A 19,677-nucleotide genomic window follows, 5' to 3' on the forward strand; every position below is an offset into this window, starting at 1 on the left:
CACAGATGTCTACCTTTTTCACTGCACCCTTTCAACATAGCGTTGAGGCTCGAGTCTCTATGCCTAGCCGTCAAAACACTCAGAGACATTCACACAACAGGCTCAGCCACAAAAACACCTTGTAAAAACACCTTGTCCTGCCCCCACAGAAGTACCTGGGGGCAATATCACGCACCTCCTCGCAGAGCCCCCAGTAGCCCCCACGCATGATGTTACTATTGTATTGCCTGCCATGCCAGAGCCCCCGGTGTCCCCACGCATGATGTTACTATTGTATTGCCTGCCGTGCCAGAGCCCCCGGTGGCCCCCACCCTTGATGTTACTATTGTATTGCCTGCCGTGCCTGAGCCCCCGGTGGCCCCCACGCTGGATGTAGACACTGTATTCATTGCTATGCCTGAGCACTCAGAGGATAGTAGTGTTAACTCCCTGCCAAGGCCCACCGCCACGCCTGCAAGCCTTTCCACCTCTGCACCATCAATGGCCAACACCTTTAAGTGTGCTCTGGTCAACACTCGCTCAATACCGGCCCATGCCCTTGACTTAAACGACCTCATTGTCAAGGACAACCTTGACCTCCTAACAATTACAGAAACCTGGCTAAGTGAAAGCTCAGGTCCACCACTATCCCTCGCCATCCCATCAAGGTACACTATCTACAGAAAAGACCGTGCCATGCAAAGGGGCGGGGGTGTCGCCCTCATTGCCTGGGACACACTTGATATCAGAGAGGTGGAAGGGCAACTTGATCACAATTGTGACTACCTCCTACTAAAAATCTATCTCTGAACCAACTAACGCCAAAGGACGTACTCTTGACTGGATCAGCCAGCATAACTGTTCCATCCAAATCATCGCCAACAATCCCATCCCATGGTCTGACCACCACTACATTCAATTCAACCTCAATAAAAAAAGGCTCTAGGCCCATCACCCCATGCCCAGCAGCCTTAGCAAGGAGCTCGCGCAAATTGTTGGCCAAAAACCTAGCACCATTTCTACGAGTGCCTGACTTGCAAGCGCCATTTTCCAATAACCCAGAAACCTTAGCCAACACCTTCAAAGAAATCGTCACCCAAGTGGTTGACACCATTGCTCCCCTCATCCTTAAAAAAGCAAAAAAAGCCAAACACTCCAACTCTTGGTTTTCAAAAGAACTGCTTGACCAATGCTCCCAAAAAAGGCTAGCCTTATCCGCATGGAAAGCTAACCCAACTGAAGACACTAGAAGTGCCTTCCAAGCCATCTCTGTATCCTATCAAGCTAAAATCACGCGTGCTAAAACTGTATCCTTCAATTCTAGAATCAATGACGCCAAATCAGGGTCCAAAGAAATTTTCGCCATCTTTAGGGAGCTAGAAAAACCCTCAACCCCTCCTCCCACTCTCCTTAAGGACGCAAACTGGTGCAACAGTATTCCGGCTGGTATGCTAGATAAGCTCAACTCTCTTCAAACCAAAATCCGTGGCCATCAAAAAGCCCTCAGCCATCTCATAGCCACCTTGCACAGTGAATCACTCAAGCCCACCACGTCCAACTCCTCCCCTCCTTTTCACTTTAAGGACATGACTGAGGTGGAAGTCGTTGGCCTGCTCAAATCCATCAAACCTTCCAAATACAAAGGAGACGCCTGTCCTGCCCAACTCATCAAAGATTCTGCACATATCCTAGCTCCCTTCCTAGCTGCATTCATTAACTCCTCCTTCCAATCTGGCCATGTTCCAACTGGACTAAAGGAAGCTTGGGTGCGCCCACTCCTGAAGAAACAGTCCCTCGACCCAACGGTCCCAGGGAACTATAGGCCCATTACCACCGTCCCATTTTTAATAAAAATCCTGGACCAAGCAGCTTACTAGGAAGTCCAAGATTTTCTGGAAGAGAACCGTCTCCTCGGCCTGTGGCATTTCTGGCTTCCGCCCACGCCACGGCACTGAGACGGCTCTCCTAGACCTAAAGAACCAGATGGACGATCTCAGAGACGCAGGCAAACCTGTGCTCCTTCTACTCCTGGATCTCTCGGCAGCCTTCGACCTGGTTGACCACAACACCTTGTGCCACCACCTAGCAACTGAGGCCAATTTCTCCCCTAAAGCAGGTGAGTGGATCACCTTCTTCCTCAAACAGAGGGCTATAAAAGTCTTCTGGGATTGCGCCTGTGCCACCCCCTACCACATCCAATGTCGTGTTCCACAGGGTTCCTGTATTGCCCCTACGCTTTACAACATTTTCGCGAGGCCACTGTTCAGCATCCTTGACTCCTTGTGCATGTGTGTGTTAAACCAAAGGGGGGAATGGCTTTCACCCCCGCTGTGGAGGCTGTAGGGGGAGGCCATGGCTGGTAACAGCCCACAGCCCTCACTCAAAGCCCTCACAAAAGCCATATTCAAAACAAGATGTTATCCACATTTAGCCATGATTCTAGGACACACATAGTACCCAGGTTGATCTCTGTAATGAGATGTCAACGAAAGATTGTTTTCTTCAGAATGGATCTAGCGCTAATATAATAAAAACATAAGCACAACCATCGGTTTTATTTTGTATTGAGACACATTGTGTGGGCAGCGAGGGATTCTTTTAGTAATTCCTGTAAAATTTTGGGAGGTAATGTTGGCATAGGGGGGTGACTGACATAGAGCCTTCCTGTTGACAGTCGGACTACAAAATCTTCGCTAATGAGAACTCTATGAATATGTGTACACAACAAGAAGTGTAAAACGACCTGGATGAAAGCAGGCATTAAATATTCCTGGTATGTCCAGGGTCATTATTTGAAATGCAGAAAGTGGTTGAACCTCGAGCAGCAACATAAAACGAGCAATAGTACAGGTATTTTTACATAATGACGACTACCATGGTTGTAGTCATTTTGTAGTGCTGTAGGCAATTGTTAGCCAGTGTGGGCTTAGAATGAAGGCTCCACTCCCAAACAAGAGTGATGTGCTGAGCTTTTATATTCACGGGCAAAGTCAATAATGTTTTTTTCTGGTAGTGTACCTATGTTTTGCATGGCCTCATTACACGTTTGGTGGTATCTCGGCGATAAATCTGCCGAGATACCACAAACGGATTTACTGTTATGACAGAATTACTGCTGGATTACAAGTGGTCGAAGGTGGTATTAGTCCCCATTTGTTGGAGTCCATAGGACTTCATTGAGATTATGGCAAAATTACGACTGGTGGCAATTGTGCGTGTGGTAATTCTACCAATTTGGGCATTGTTGGGCGGTAAAGCAAAGGAATTACCTCCAGCATTCTGCTGATTGTTTTTCCTCTGCCTTACCTCCAGACCCGTAGTTTGGTGGTGTGGTAATGCAGTGGTAACTTCATTACCATTGCAATACCACGGGTTTTGGCAACACAGCCAAACTCTTAATGAGACTGTTTGTGATGACCCGCCTGCAAAAGGTGATCTATAAAATAGCAAGTGCAAACCTAATTCGTTATATTGGTTGAATAGGAGGTCAATCAGAGAAGGAGGTTAATGAGCAGTGAGCAAGGATCTATTTATCATTACTGCATCAGAAAAGGCCCCCATTATCAACCGAAATAAACACTGCCATTACTTCAAGGCACACACACCTTGCTCATAGTGACACAATTTGTCTTAAGCCCACCCCCATAATGTTAATAGAAATAAAGGGCGTGCCAAACGCAAATTGTTCTCTAACCAAGTGTGTGTGTGGTACTGAAACACAACTGTGAGGAGAATAACAAGATCATTTACGCAGAAGCAGTAGTGCACACCTAGCAGCACCAGATCAGTTGCAATTGTTATGTGCAGCAAATAAATGCACGCTATGTTGGAGTATAAGTAAAGAAGGTGTCTTTATTACTGTTAATAGCCCTCCCTGCTACAACCCCTTCTTCAAGTAACAGTAGGAGATAACCTATCACACCACACAGACTGCATAGTAGAACCTTCCCTGGCTAACAGCAATGCATAGGAACCATAATCAATTTACAAAACATGAAATGGAAATCAATGTATGGGAATAAAGTCTTCAGTGTGTGCACAATTCCTATATTGTCAGAGTTGGGGTCAAGGATTGGATGTAATCATTCATCCATGGATAAATAACTCTCCTGCATCTCACAACACCCTTGACCGGCAACTTCTTGGAAACCTTCACCTCCCTAAAGTTCACATCACACCTGATCTGACTTCATGGGCAATATGTCATCCACCCGCACCAATGCCCACCATATTCCTTCTCACATCAGGAGTGCGGAAAGGTCCCCTTCCTTTTCCCCTAAACCCGGGTTCCCCCTTCTCACCTGTCCTCTAATATTGCTATTTATGCACCATGTTCTCAGTGTAAATCACGGCTTGTACTTCTCTTGCCTCTCGCCAATCTGCATGATTTTGTTTCTAGCCAACATAGCACCTCTTGCTGTTCCCATCCCACTAGAATGTAGCCATCTCCCCATCTGCCTACCCTTCAGAGAAATGGATGAAAACACAACTGGTATGGTGCGGTGCAATATGCTAAGACCATCTGTTTCAAGACTCCCCACCAAGACACTCCACTAACCATTGCAAACAACTCAAGACCTTTCTCTTCTCCTCCTCCTTCCCTCTCCCCCTCCCGTGCAAACCATCCCCTCTATCGCTGAAATTGGCGGTCTGGTTCCACAAGAGTCCATTTGTGTCCTGGCCTTCTGCCCAATCACCCTCAGCACACCACCTCCACTGCCCTCTGGGCCCTAACCCACCTGTCGGGTGGTTTGCCTCTGCTCTGCACTTAACTGTTGGGCGGTAGACCTCCCTCTTTGCCTTTCCCATACACTTACCTGCTGCCTCCCCAATGGGCACTTCTGACATTTCCTCGTCCAGGGGACCCTAATAGCACTTATGACCACCCCACCCCCTTTTTCTTTCACTGAACTTGCATGCCTCGAATGTCATAAGGCCTAGTAGTGCTGCTTCCGTGTTCTAATTTTCATTGCCAATCCCTTTGTTTATTTGCTCCCTTCTTCCCTGTGGCGCTTTGAAACACTGTATAAGCTGTATAAGAACCTTATAAATATCCAATAAATAAATAATAGCCAATTGTGCCTCATTCCTAAACACATGATTAGCTCTCCCCATGAAGCTGTTAACGCTAGGATAATATAGGGAAGTGTTTATAATTCCTTGTGGACTTTCCCCATGAATTTCAGCACTGATCTTGTATTCACCTCAACACCTTTGAGTTCATCCACTTGGAATGACACTCCACTATTACAAATATATGACAGTAGCATCTCAGACTAGCAAGCAAAAAGGGACCCTTAATGTCTAATGCAGGTTTGATCCAGGTTCCTAAGGAACTCCTACAAGTGCCAAAAGTTCATCCTGGGGTCCTTGTACCCTTGTGACTGCAAAAGCATTCTGCACATTACCTCGCAGCCTCAATTATTTCTGAGTCAATCCTTGGCCACCATCAGGACAATGGAATCCTGCTCGTTGTCATGTATTTACCCATAATTTCATGATTGGCAATCTCCATGACTAACTTTCTCACTGCCATGATGTGCTTTTCTTTAGAATTCTGTAACTTCCATCCTTGAATACTTCCCTTTTACCTCCGACTGCATGCTCCATTCAGAAGCCAGCCTCTTCCTCTCCAGCCTACCTTCCACAATCCACTGTGGAATCTGCGTAATGGTCTCATCCTAACCATCAGTTCTAACATAGTGATCCTTTGATAAAGCACATCCAAGATTAGATACTTCCGCTAACAACTTTCAATTCTTACTTCTTAGAGCAAGCCTTGTTCTCTTCTCCTGGAAGATAAACCCAGATCTACCTGGATATGGCTGTCTGCCAACTCTTGCATGACAATATCTGAATCAACTGTTTAGGAATGGTCTAACAGTGGTCCATTGACATGTCTAAAGTCTTTCTTTACACCACAAAATAATTTAGTTTTACAACTTTTTTTATTATTGTGACTATTATTGCCCCCTATTCTGCAACTGACAAGTAGAGACTATCCCATCAGCATGGTGCAAAATAGGCAATCTCAATTAGTCATTGGCTAAAGATATTTGACTCTAGACGAGTAAGAAATTAAGTGTATAGAATTGAGGTGGAAAGTTACTTTTTTTTGGCTGGCTAGTAGCTTGCTACACTGGCTGCAAGAGCATACAATACATTTGGAAGCATGCATACATCATCTCAGAATCACAGCCCCATCACTGACATAACTGGGGCAATCGCATCAAGGATACTTTGACAGCATTTGAGGGTCGTGCAGAAGTGACATCACTGGACACCAGCTTCAAAGCAAATAGATCACCTTGGGTTTTGCAGTTCACAAGCAAACCTTTTACTTGTTCATGACATGCCAAAGCACACCCAAGAAAAATATGCCCTTAAAACACCCAGAAAACAAATTCTTTGCTCAAATCTAAAACAAGCTACATGTGGTCTCTAGGTATTAGTTATATTCAACTCATACAACATCATTATTGCCAGAGAAAAGAGGCACTTTCTAAGCACCATGTACAGGGTTTTAAATTGTACTATTTTGGGCATTAGAAATCAAAAGGTTTCCATGATGGATTGTGATACAAGCCCCTTATGGGCACTCGTATGACATTGTCTGAATGAATTTTAGGTCAAATGTAGCCTCTGCAGGACATACATGAGATATAAGATTGATTTCTTAGGTTACGCCAGGATGGTATTTCAGCGCTAACCACAGACCTTTGTAATGAGAAAGTAAGACAAGGATGAGCATGAGAATTAAAAGCAGGAAGCAGACATTCTGGATTGCTGGGCAACCAATGAAAGGTTAGGATTATTGCTGAAACCCGGCTTTTTGATGGAGAACTAGGCCAGAACTGCTAATGTCCTATATATGGGAGATACCAATTAAAATAACTTCAGCTCTACTACCGTTGGCTTTGAGCTAATTATGGTACACAAACACATGCAGTTAGAATTGATTCGTCGTGAAAAAAAAAGAAATACAAATATGTGTGTAGTTGTAGAATCCAAGATCATGAGAGTGGTTAATATTGATCAGGAGTCTTAAATAAACATTAAAGGACATACGGAAATGAAATGGGCCCTGAGGAAATTCCAGAAGAAAAATCTGGAAGAAGAAAAAACGGGTGCAGCAAAATGGCTTGAACTCAAATGGCAAAAAACGAGGCCATTCTTTCACAAACATTGCCTTCCATGGCAACCTAAGTAAGCCACTGGATTAAGATTCAGTGGGTGTGGTAGTGGAGAGTTATAAAGGCTGCTGACACATTTTAATTATTTGAATCATTTTGTCCCACTGGCTTCCCTCTTATAAAAAATGTATTTTAAAAAGTCAGGAAAAGGGTTTCCTACCACAACAATTTTAAGAGACAACAGAAATCCCACCTGACACAACTGGCGAGGAGTTGAGAGTTGTCATGGAGAGGTTTCCCTGCTGCAGTGCTGAGGAGGGCACCACAATCCCCTGCGGGTTGCTCGACACCGAAGTCATAGAGTTGGGAGAATGCTGCAGCAAATCCTAAAAGTAACAAACAATAGTGTGGTCTTAGTAAATAGGGACGAATACGGCTAAACAAAGCTAGAACACAAAAACGTTTCAGACATAGCAATACGCAAGGATTAGCAGCTATGTACTCATGCATGATACCGCAGGGAAGTATGTCAAGAGCCAAGCCAGGAAATACTGTGGGGGAATGTAACCTTCTAAATGTCAGACCAGAGTGCCAGGTATTAACAAAATTGTTCTGCCTAAGGGTTCCCGGAATTTGACAGAGGAGAAGGGAGGCATCACACACATAGACAATTTTTGAATTTGAAAACATAACATTAAAAAAAAATGTTTGCCCACAAAAAGTTAAAAACCTACATGCATTGAAAATACCATTTTGAGGTTTAAAGAAGCTTCCCACAAGATATCAAGTATAAGAGGATCCCCAGAAAAAATACAATTCTACTTTAAAATCACCAATGATGGAGCCTTACCTTACCCTACATTTGATTAATATGTTTTTATTGGAACTGATTTTTTAAAGTGCGTTACATTTTTTGTTCATTATTAAACTATTGATTTTGTGTGCATAGGAAGTTTTTGGATTATGTTCAAAAACTATTATAATGTAAAATTTGCCATCAATAGCTTAATTTATGTAAATGTATTGCTGTTTTAACATTTTATATCAATGTTAAATGAATTTTGCACTTATGATTGTATGTAATGGGGGTAACAATCTTTCCATATAGAGCATGCAATAAACGCTTAACTAGAGACTCATGACCATGACTAAATATGGGGTGTAATCACAGGCCTCAATCCAACAGAAATGCAAGGCACGCTGAAAAAAAAAATAACTTGCCAGCCTTCATAAAAGAAACTTCACACTGAAAGTGAGCCTATTAAGGCAGACTGTTGGGTTTTCTGCAAGTAACGCAAGGAATTGCAATGTGGAAAAGACCTATCTGTCGTTACAAAAGGAAAATCTGCCTTTTAATTCATGGTGGCAGAAGAAAATCACAGGTTCCTTTCACATGAAAAGCAGGATTTTCAAACATTGACACCAAAACGGCTTTACATGTGTGCTTGCAGTTTGAAAGAAGGACATGAGAAAAATGTTCCCCCTGCTAACATAAAGATGTCAGGGAAAATACCTAGGGCCTGATTCATATAAGTGTTTTATAATGGCACAATCCCATAGGAAAATGTTTCATGAATCAGGCTCTTAGTGTGTGTTAAACAGGATCTAATGTATATTATGCTTCACAAGCAAAATACCGGCAACAAGTGAAAAGAAAAACTTTGTTTCCATAGGTCATATGAGGATCTCATTTAGGCCTGAGGCAGACCCTTTTGGCTTGTTTGACTCCATACATGGATTCCCCATTGAAAGACTGGCTTGCATCACAACTGCAATGAAGTGTGGCCTGCTAAGAGGTGTTGAAGACAAACGTTCCCCAGACTTGGTGTCTCTAAAAACTCATTTCTGTGCAGGGCAAATGGCATGGCGTAGTGCATGACTGTAATGTAGGGAGGAGTTGTGAAAACAGGGGCTGCAATCAAGGCTGAACTCCGAAAAAATATACCAGAAATAGAAGCTTTTCAGATTGAAACGGTGGTCCCCTTCAGATAAGACAGGATGCCAAATGTCTGCAGGGCCTCGTGACATCACAGGGCCGGTATAGCTCACTATCTACAGTGGCGGATCTCTGTTTGGCCGGTGCATCCCAAGTATTTACAACCAGCATCCTCTCAACTTCAAACAACACAATAGCAAATGGCGGGAGTAAATGTGAGAATATTTGCATAACATTAGGATTTCTCCAGGGACATCATTTTGGGGTCACCAGGGTCACAACTGCAACCCCTGACATATTCTTTGCTATCGCTGTGGTCTCCCTTGCTACCTCTAAAAAAAAGAAATGGAAAAAAGAACAAACCTTTTTTTTCCAGATTGAGGCTCCAGGGCTGTGGCTTTGTTTCTGGAGTGGCTGGTTTTTTGATAACTATAGCCCGTAAGATAACTCAGTGGGTTGAGCGCTCACTGTTGCAATGTGAGTGTGATCTGCAGTTTGCACGTTCGACTCACAGCAAGTTCAACTCAGCCTTTCACCCTGCTGAGGTTGATAAATGAGTGCCAACACCAGTTGTGTGATATTATATGTATATTTGTTCTAGATGAAACGCTTAAGCATAAGTGCTATATAATAACACATCTTTATTGTTTGGCCTTGGAAATCTGCTTGCATTCACAATAATTAAATAATATGGGCCTACACATGCCAATATTAATGATACATATGGTGATCCATTCCTGTATGAAATGTATATCACTTTACAGTGATATTGTACCAATATATTTTGCAGTGCACTTAGAAACAATGCTATCTGATGCCACTTCCTGTTTTGTCAAGGGGTGAAAGGTCATGTTCCATCGCTTCCTGTGATGTCACATCGGGGTGGGGTCAAATGCCATCACTCCATGTGATGTTATCAGAGGTCAAGGGTCATGTGATGTCACTTCCACTACCCCTGGCATTTTGGTTAAATGGCATACCTTGATTTCCCATTAGTTTTAAATGGACTGTCACAATTGATGTGTTTTCTCAGCAACTTTTATTCTTCTTGTAAAAATTTAGCAAAATTGCCAAATGCTTGAGCAGCATAGTGCAGACCCATTCCCTATGATTAGCTGAAGCGGCATATATATATATATATATATATATATATATATACATATTATGGCATTTACTAGTACTAGTAAATAATTAAGTTTGACATGGACACACATTGGGATTTCAAATGTGGGTTGCCAAATGTCTGTTTATTTATTTATTTTGTTTGAAGCTGACGAGACAGGGGCAGAGTCTCAGGTCAGTTAGCAGGGTATTCCAGAGACGTGGGGTCGAGAATGGGATGCTACCTCTTTCCACAAGTGACAGTTTTGCTTTCAGAGATTTCAGTAGGCCGATGGTATTAGACCTAAGGCTGCATCTATCAGGAACCCATTTAACATGAGCTGTCAGGTACATAGGACATTTGCCATGGAAATAGGAGTGCGCAATGGATACGGTACAAAACATAACCCTCTTGGATATAGGAAGCCAGTGTAGTGATCTCCTGGTTGCCGACACATGGTCAGTTTTTCACAGGCCAGCTATTACCCTGACTGTGTTGTTCTGGACAACTTGTATTCAGTGGATCTCCCCCTTACCTATGCCAGCACAGTAGTCCAGGCGGCTGTCTATAATTGCTCTAGGCAATGCAGCACAGCTGGACATTGCATGATATGGTCTGAGTTGAAACAGGAGCTTGATGTAAAATGAGGAGCTCAACACTAAAAAGCGAATGTGAGCCTCATTGAAAGTTGCTGATCGTTGGTAACTCCCAAGGTCTTCACTTTTTTGGGAGGGGGCAGCAAACAATCAGCAATTTGAATAGATTAATAGGCTTGGTTTAGGTGGTGCAGCTTAGGGCGAGTGCCTAGAATGATAAGCTCAGTTTTGGAGTTATTCAGGGCAATGCCATTGTACAGCATCTAACACTGAATTTTGTTGTAAGTAGAATTGATGGCCTCAGTGTTTTTGTTGTGGTTCCCAGTAAGTGGGAAAAGCCACTGAGTGTCACCCTCATAGTTTGCAGAACAGGTACCCTCCATATCCAGTTGATCAAACAATGTCAGCATGAATATGTTAAAGAGAGTGTGTGACAAATAGGAGCCATTTGGCACTCAGCAGTCTAGAGCATAGTAGCCCCCTGACATGGCCTCCTTATGGAAGACAATAGCTGTACGGTCTGAGAGGAATAAAAGTACCCAACTTGCTGCTTCCCTGGAAAAAAAGCTCTCTCATATAACCTGCTTGCCAAAATAGAATGATCAACTAGATCAAAGGCAGCTGGTAGATCCAAGAGCATCAGTAGCGCAGCTTTGCCTTTATCCATTTGTAGTAAAATATTGGTTTTAAGATCCAATAGTGTGGATCCGGTACTATGAAAGTTCCGAAAACTCGATTGCTTGGGGCCTAACAGGCAATGTGTGCTCAGAAATGCCTGGACCTGCTCGTGTGCCATCTTGTACAGGATCTTTAGGAGAAACGGGGGAGTTTGTAATTGGGTGATAGATATTCCAAGGAGGGCTTCTTTAGAAGGGGGGTTCTCCAATCTTGTTTGATCTCCCTTGGGACTAACCTTTCTGCAAAAGAAGCATTAACAATTTTAGCAATGAAGTGGACAAGGGGCAGGGCACAAGCTTTGACTATTTTTGCAGGGAAAATATCGCCCTTACCATTTGTGGGTTTTATCCTATTCAAAAGTCCCGGAACCTCTGTTTCTGTTACCTCCATAAAATTAAAAGGTGAGGCCGGGGAAACCTGGTGCCAAGCCACAACAATGTGAGGTGGGGGATTCACATTAGCCAGCCTAGATTCAATATCTTCTTTAATAAGACTGATCTTACTGGACATGTCTATTTCAATTTGAGAGCACCAGTCAGTGTCTTTCGCAACTGAAATGTCATTTGGGTATGGGGTTTTGACTTCTTTTAAACTGTTGAACAGTTCCTTTGTGTTTGAGTCTGCCATTTGTATTCTGTTCTCGTAGCAGCACTTTTTTTGCAGTACAGATGCCCTTTTTGTTATCTTTGGCTGCCTGGGACTAGTGAGATTTATCCTGAGAGGTTTGTGCCATTGGCCTGTTCAAGACTCCAAATCCAATCCTTAGAGAGAGGCTGGATTTGTGAGACGTCTTGCAGGGCACGACCCAATATTGGATCTTGATGGTGTCATCACTGGTATATAAAGTGGATGCACTATGAGCCAGGAAAAAAAAGAGCTGCTAAAAATGACCATCTGACAGCCGCAAGGAAACACCAAAGGAGATTGCTGAGATTGCATCTGGGGGAGCTGTCTATTGCTGGGGATGCCTAAAACAGATGACTGGGTTCTATGGCGAAGAGCTGGGGACCATCATTGAGAGTGAAGTGACCAGACCCCTGCCCTGTCCTTCCTCCCAGAGGGTCCTGAAATGCAGCTGGCTTTCCTGAACTTTAAGCCGAGGTTTTCAATATAAGTAGAATTGAGCCCTTTGAAACCAAAAGGTGGGGGAATCTGCTGGTCTTAAATCCCTTCCCTTTATAGTGGGGAGAGGGTGGGAAAAACTGTGCAGATCCACAGCCTATTTAACTAAAAATATGAATTTAATTCAGTCCTCTTGGCAGAACATCACACAGGGATTTGTGTTAAAATTCAAAATTAACAAAGCTCCTTCCAGGTGTGCGTTGAAAACTATAGATTGTAATGTAAGCGGAAAGTTCTATTTTTCCTGTTAACCCCGACTTCTTTTAGGAAGAGGGGTGTCTTTGTCCCTAAACTTAAACTACATAAAATCATCAACATTTTACCATTAAGCTTCCCCAAATCCAAAATTCTCAAATCATTCCATTTGTTTCTGTCCAGCTTCCCCAACACAGGCCTTTAAGTGGAGGGGGGTCTTAAATTCACAATTTTTAAAACATCCCAATTTGTCTGTCTTCCCCAACACAGACCAAAGTAAGGTGGGGTCTGAAAAACAAGGGCTAAATCATCCTGTGTTTATTTTAAAGCAAAAGTGTGGGTGAAATAATAATTGCCATATGCATTTGTACAAATCTGTAAACAAACCTGCTAGTCTTTTAACGGTGCAGGAAAAAGAAGATTGCACAGCAATGCATATGTAAACAGATTGTGTTCATTGACCAATGTAGATTATTTCTTCAATTGAAATGAGGATAAAGTAAAGTATTGTGATTTGTGTTTTTCCCAACCCACTTGTGTGATTTATTTGGGTAACAAGAAGTTTAATTGTGAGCCACAAAGAAGGTGGTGTGTGTAGTTTAGTGGGATTTCTATTGCCTATCATCCAAATAAATACAAATATATTTCCTGTACAGTGGCCTGCTTCTTGGCTCATTGGTAGCTCAGAGGGAGGAATCCAAGGGGTATTAGATTAATCAGAAATAGGGCTGAACAAAGAACTGACATTAAAAATTGTGTTGTGTGACACCTTGTTGGGGGAGGGAATAGACTGTTACATAACTAAACGCTGCATTTATGGCCATCAGTCTCATTTGTGTAGCTGTTGCCTCCGGGCATGCTGATTAAAGCTATTACACATAAACAAGCTGAAAATGACCTAGTTCACCATGCTCACAATCACACTATTAGAGCACATAGGTAAAACATTATCAGACTACACATTTCATGAAGTGCAATAGTGAAAACTAATTTATTAACATAATATTGTCTATTTGATTAGTCGTGAACATTTATAAAGAACCAGATCTATGAAACAACAAGATGCCACACGTTTGGTCCTCTAGCCGGAACTTTGTCGGGCAAATCCAGGCAATCACCCACTGACTCTACGAGTGTAAAGACTCCAATTCATAGGAACACAAAGACCACGCCATGTGATCCAAGTCAAAGGACTCAATTATAGCTGCTATTTTAAGGCAGCCATCTAATCATGTAAATACAAGCATGCTAGTAAATAAAAGCATAACAATAGCAACTAATGCAAAGATGTTGGCACTATTTCAAAGAATAGTTTTGTATCCTAATTTGTATCCTAATTAAAACAGATGCAAATAATAATTCAAATAACTTCCAATAATTCATAGATAAACAAAGAGGGCAGCAATATCCAAAACAACAAATCTTGCCCAAGTGCCCATAAAACAGTTTTAAACAAGTTATCAATTGCACATTACACATATCAAAACCTATTTCATTTCATTCAGACAGAAGATAAGAAAGAAAAGAAAATAAGAGGAAGAAAGGGATTACATCAAAAAGGCCATAACCATCAAATTCTGGCAAATAGTACATCAATGAAATCATGAATGAAGTAGTCTATAAATTACTACAAATTCACATAGTAGAATTGATTCACAACCCTTAAGACAACTTTATTCAGAAAGACAAATAGTTCCTCATCTGAATTGTTACCATTCGGCTTCAATGTCCCTATTTCAACCATCTAGATTCAAGCTGACAAGTTTTAATTCTCTATTGCCTTTTCGGATATGTTCAGGGATATGATTAATCGCAAAGAACATCTTTAGAGAAGGATTGCTCTCATGACATTCTGCAAAATGCAACTCTAATAGATAATGTCCTTGCTTACTTTTAGTGGTTTGAGAATATTGCCAAGTTTGTATTGTCACAGGGGAAATTGTGGAACCAATATACATCAGTTTACAAAGGCATTAAAATTGCATAAAGTACAAATCTAGCGAAACAACTTATAACATGTCTCATATGCCAAATCCTAAAGTTTTTTCCATAATTAAATTGACAAGTGGGGTTCACTAGAACACACATTGTGTGTGTATTGCATTTATAAAAACATTTTTGTCTTTTCACATTAGAAAACAAATTGTCCCCACAACTTTTCTGCCATAATATTCCCAGAGATGTTCATTATATCAATGGCAGGGCTTTAGAAAAGGCCATCCTTGGATATTTACCTAACAAATTGCATTTCTCCAAATCACTCTAAACAATGGACCAATGTTTAGATAAAATATTCATAATGGCTCTTGATTGAGCATTATATTCTGTTAGAAATCTGGTAGGTTCATAAACTAGCAACAGTAATTGTGTAGTTTTAAAGAGATAACTTCTCTTCCAAGGACTAGCTTTCTGATAAGCCCTACTAATGGTATAAAAGTATACCTGTGCTAGAAACTATTAATCACCAATCTTTTTAGCTACCTTATGAAAATCTTCTTGTCTTGAACAATTACGTTTAGCTCTTGCAAATCCTCCACACAGAATACTATTTATGAGAGATTCAGTAGAGGTTGACTGGAAACATTTCAAATGATAAATAGAATATTAATAAAATGAAACAAATTAAAAATACGATCCATATTTGTCTGAGCTCTCTGACCAGGCTATAGTGTCTCTGTAACACCCCCTGTATACATGTGCATAGTGGGGGCCATTAATGACCCCATCTCTGTCTTACATATCTGCCTTTAATTTTTGTCTTCAAACATAAATATATTATGTTTTATACAAAATTGTAACTGATATTTTATTTGTATCGCGCTCGTACACAAGTGTTTCAGAGCGCGACAAGGCAAGGCAGGGGAACAAGGGAGAACAAAAAACAATGATCGTACTAGGCCCAGTGACATTGAGAACGCGCAAGTGCAAGGGAGAGGAGAAGGGGAAAAGTGCATGGGAGGGGGTGGGGGATAAATGCTGAGCAATGAGAAAATAAATAAAACAATAAATAAATAAATAAATTAGAGCAACAAACAGAGGTAGTGCAGCCAGCGAATGGCAAGTGCTAGGTGTAAGGCAGCAGACAGGATGTGCCAGATAAGTGCAGAAAAAGCAGGTGGGGATGACTGTAAGTATGCTGATAAAGACCCCAGTGCAAAGGATTTCCAGGAGGCAGTGCGGGTGGGTGGCAGGGTGAGCAGGTACTTGGGCCCAGAAGTCAGAGGGTGACTAGGTGCATGATGCCAAGACAGAACAGATCAGCAGGGGAGAGGAAGAGAGAAGGCAGAAGCAAAGAGGAAGGTATTGCGGTGCTTCTGGGACAGTAGATGGTTCTCCTCAAGTTTGACAGTGGCAGGGAGGCTGTTCCAGAGGGAGGCCCTAGCCGAAGACAGAGATCTACACCCAGCTCATTTCTTAGAAAAACAACTGACCCTGAGGGAGTTAGAAGTGGAGGAGTGAAGAGCTCCAGAGGGAAGGTATTTACGGAGGGACAGCTGAAGGTATTTTGGGCGCAAACCCCAGAAAGCCTTGTGGACAATGTAAAGGGTCTTGGAATTAATCCTTGCAGCCACTGGGAGCCAATGGAGGGATTTGAGGGTTGGAGAGATACGACCCAAGGGCTTAAGGTCAAGGACAAGTCTCACAGTCCTGTTCTGCATAAGGTTCAGGGGGGATAATAGAAGCAGGTAGATTTAGAAAGAAGCTGTTGCAATAGTCCAACATAGAGAGAACAAGGGTTTCAAGAGACAGTGAGCTTCTGGGGAAAGGAGAGGAACGGTATAATACCCCTGAGGAGGGGCAGTAGGTAGTTAGACATCTGAGATGTTTGCAGAGAAGGAAAGCGTGGATTCAAAAATGACCCCAAGGTTCTTAGCCTCAGAGGTGGGGGTAGGAGGCAGGCTAAGGGAGGCCGGCCAAAGAGTGACAGGAAAGGAGGGTGTAGGTGTGTCAATGAGGAGGATCTCTGTCTTACAGGCATTCAGGCAGTGGTCATAGGTGGCACACCAATCCTGAATGGCAGATAGGCAGTCAGAGATGAGAGAAGGAGAAGAGGTGGCAGAGGGAAGCCTGAAAATGAGTTGCGTGTCATCCGCGTAGCACTGGAAATTGGAGCTGAAAATGGCAATGTGGTGGGCAAGAGTTGCCAGGTATTGGTTGAAAAGCCAAGGTGAGAGGTTAGACCCCTGGGGAAAAAAACAGGTAGAAAGTGAGATAGATGAAAGGAAAGACCCTAGTTGGACCTGGGAGAGCCGAACAGAGAGGAAAGAGGTCAGCCAGGCCAGAGCCTGATCGGTGATATCCAGGTTGTCACGGAGACGGTTGAGCAGGATGTCATGGTTGACCGTGTCGAAGGCAGAGGAGAGATTGAGTAGGATGAGGACAGAGTGGATGTTAAAGTCAACGTTGGAGAGCAGATCTTCACGGATGTTCAAGAGAGCAATTTCTGTGCTTCTGGCCGCTCTAAAGCCAGACTGATGGTCATGCAGACAAACAATAGAGTCAGAGTGAAGGTTAAGCTGCGAGATGGCCAGCATTTCCAGAGGCCTTCCCAGAAAAGGAGTAATTGAGATTGGGCGATATCCAGACAAGAAGGGTCAGCTGTGGGTTTTTTGAGAAGAGGTGCACAGGAGAGTGCTTTAGAGGGGAGGCAAAGGAGTGGTTGCAGAAATCTACCAGGGCAGGAGCAAGGGGGTCAATGTTAGCTAATAACATTTCATTTTGGTGTTTAAGACTCACTGATCTAGTATTTCAATAATTTGTACAGGTTTGCAATCCATTCCATTCCTAGTGTATGATGATACCACGTCCATAGAAACCAAGATGGATCAATTTTCCCATATGCTTCCCTGTAATGTATCCAGTAAGTCAGAACTGTCCTGATTAGTGCCCCAATGTTTCACAGATTATCATTCAATAGTCTGCAATTTGATCAACTGTTTTCGATTGATTCAACCATATACATTTGTAGATGTGTGCAATGGGCTAGGGGAGTAGAGAGGAGATGGGATTGGGGGTGGCATGGGATAGGGAGAGGAGATACTGGGGGATCACAATAACAGAAAAAAGGGTTGAATTTAGGGCAACAATAATTAGTCAAGTTATAGACTGTAGAGTCTATGTAGTACCATAGAACCATCTCCAATATATGAATTCAAATTCTTCACCAACAGTTGTAAAACTTGATGTAAAAATTGAAAAGTGGCCTCCAATAATGAACCATTAGAAGAGACAACAGTTCTACCCATAGTAATTAGTTCACTTTTATGCATCTTTGGTAGGAAGAATAAGACTGAAGTTACAGGATGATCACATTTAAGAAGAAGTATATCCTCCCAATCTAAGAGGTGTTTTCTATTCTATTAATAATTTCTCATATGTGATTTTGGTTTCAATAAGTATTTAATCTTTGACCATTTCATAACAATTAAAGTCTCATAACTGATTGCTTGCATCTTTCTAGTAAAGGCACGTAACGCAAATGGCTATGCCTCCACATTTATCAGCTTGTCTATCAAAATACTGGTATCATCTTCAAGGTTTTCTATTGCTCAACAATGATCAACAGTCAGATTATACAGGCCATGTTAAATTTTAGTTGACCACTTTTAAAATCTTTAATAACCAGTTCCTCAAAAAGATCAATTGGACTTGGAAAAAAAATTATTGTACTTTCAAATCACTTTCAATCATTACATTTGTAGATATACCAATTTCCTCTGTAATAGTGTGACTGTCAGTCTCTTCAAATGTGTCAATTTTAGGTCTACTGCACTCTAATCCAAATTAATTAAAGATGATATATCACATACTGTTAGTGGATTTAAAACTTTAGGAATTGTCATAGGAGCAGGATAGGAGTAACTTGTTTGGTCATGTAATAATTACCCAACTTTAACTTTCCCGTAGATGTAAATAATTCCATCCGATTAGTAGCAAAATCATATTAGTTTTTTAGGAGAACCTGATAATCCAACTTTTAATTCAGATTCTTCTAAAGGTGAAGTAAGTTTATCTTTCATTTTAATTCTTCATTGTGCATTCTTTCCCTGGTTCCTTTGGCCACTCCCATAATGTGTTATTTGATTCTCTAGCATTCCTTCCATTGGATTGGTTACTCCATCTTGTACACTTTTTATTTTGCTTCTTATTTTTGCTGATAGTTGTCCTCTTGGCTTGCAATCCAATTGTCTGTTCATATGTAGTAGTTTGAATTATTCTAGAAAGTTTAAATGCACAGGTCTGACTTCTCAATCTGATGATTTAAAATCTTTACTTGGAGATTCATTTGGACTTCTGGGACTTTTGATTCCAATAAGTTCTTATGCTCTGACCTTTAATGGGTTGATCAATTGTTTGGCAAATGTGTAACTATTACCTTGTTAAAAATCAAGTTTGTCCCTTCTGAATTATTGTTTATGTATTCTTACTTCACCTTTAAATCTTTTCTAAATTTTCTTCCATCCTGGAGGTACGTCTTTTACATTCATATCCAGCACTAAAGGTGAATAATTGCTCTTGCTGTTGCTGTATTTCCTTGTTTAATTTCAATCAGAATTAGCAAATGTAATTAAAGTTTGCATCATGTTAAAGATCAATTGTTATTATCTTCAGTCCATTCTTTAATCAGGCAAGGATCTATATGCCCATATGTTGTATAAGCCAATATTCGTAAACTTCTCAGTATCCCTTTTCTTCTAAATACATCTGAAAGGTGTTTGATTCTCACTATTTGCTGATTTCTCGTTTCCTGTGCTTCACTATACTGTCCATTTTGCATTGGATTGGTAAACCAGCCAATCATTTTCATGTCTTACATTATCAGATGTTACTTGATCTCCCTTAAATAACACTTGGCCAACTGCCCTCCGCTTTGCTTGTAGTTCTTCTACCAACTGTTCAACCAAATTCAGTTACACACCTTGCAGCACATATATT

At 41.7% G+C, this 19,677-nt stretch overlaps 1 protein-coding gene across 3 annotated transcripts in view; it reads right to left on the reverse strand.

The window, feature by feature from the left end:
* PKNOX2 (PBX/knotted 1 homeobox 2) overlaps positions 1-19,677 on the reverse strand; it is a 1,892,972-nt gene that overhangs the window by 282,928 nt on the left and 1,590,367 nt on the right. For all 3 annotated transcript variants that reach the window (XM_069614552.1, XM_069614551.1, XM_069614553.1), the window contains exon 12: positions 7,366-7,498. In XM_069614552.1, coding sequence (XP_069470653.1) covers positions 7,366-7,498 — 133 coding nt within the window. The remainder of the gene's footprint in view (positions 1-7,365; positions 7,499-19,677) is intronic.

This window comes from Ambystoma mexicanum, chromosome 9 (assembly GCF_040938575.1).
Source record: "Ambystoma mexicanum isolate Mex_15411 chromosome 9, UKY_AmexF1_1, whole genome shotgun sequence".
NCBI lineage: Eukaryota > Metazoa > Chordata > Amphibia > Caudata > Ambystomatidae > Ambystoma > Ambystoma mexicanum.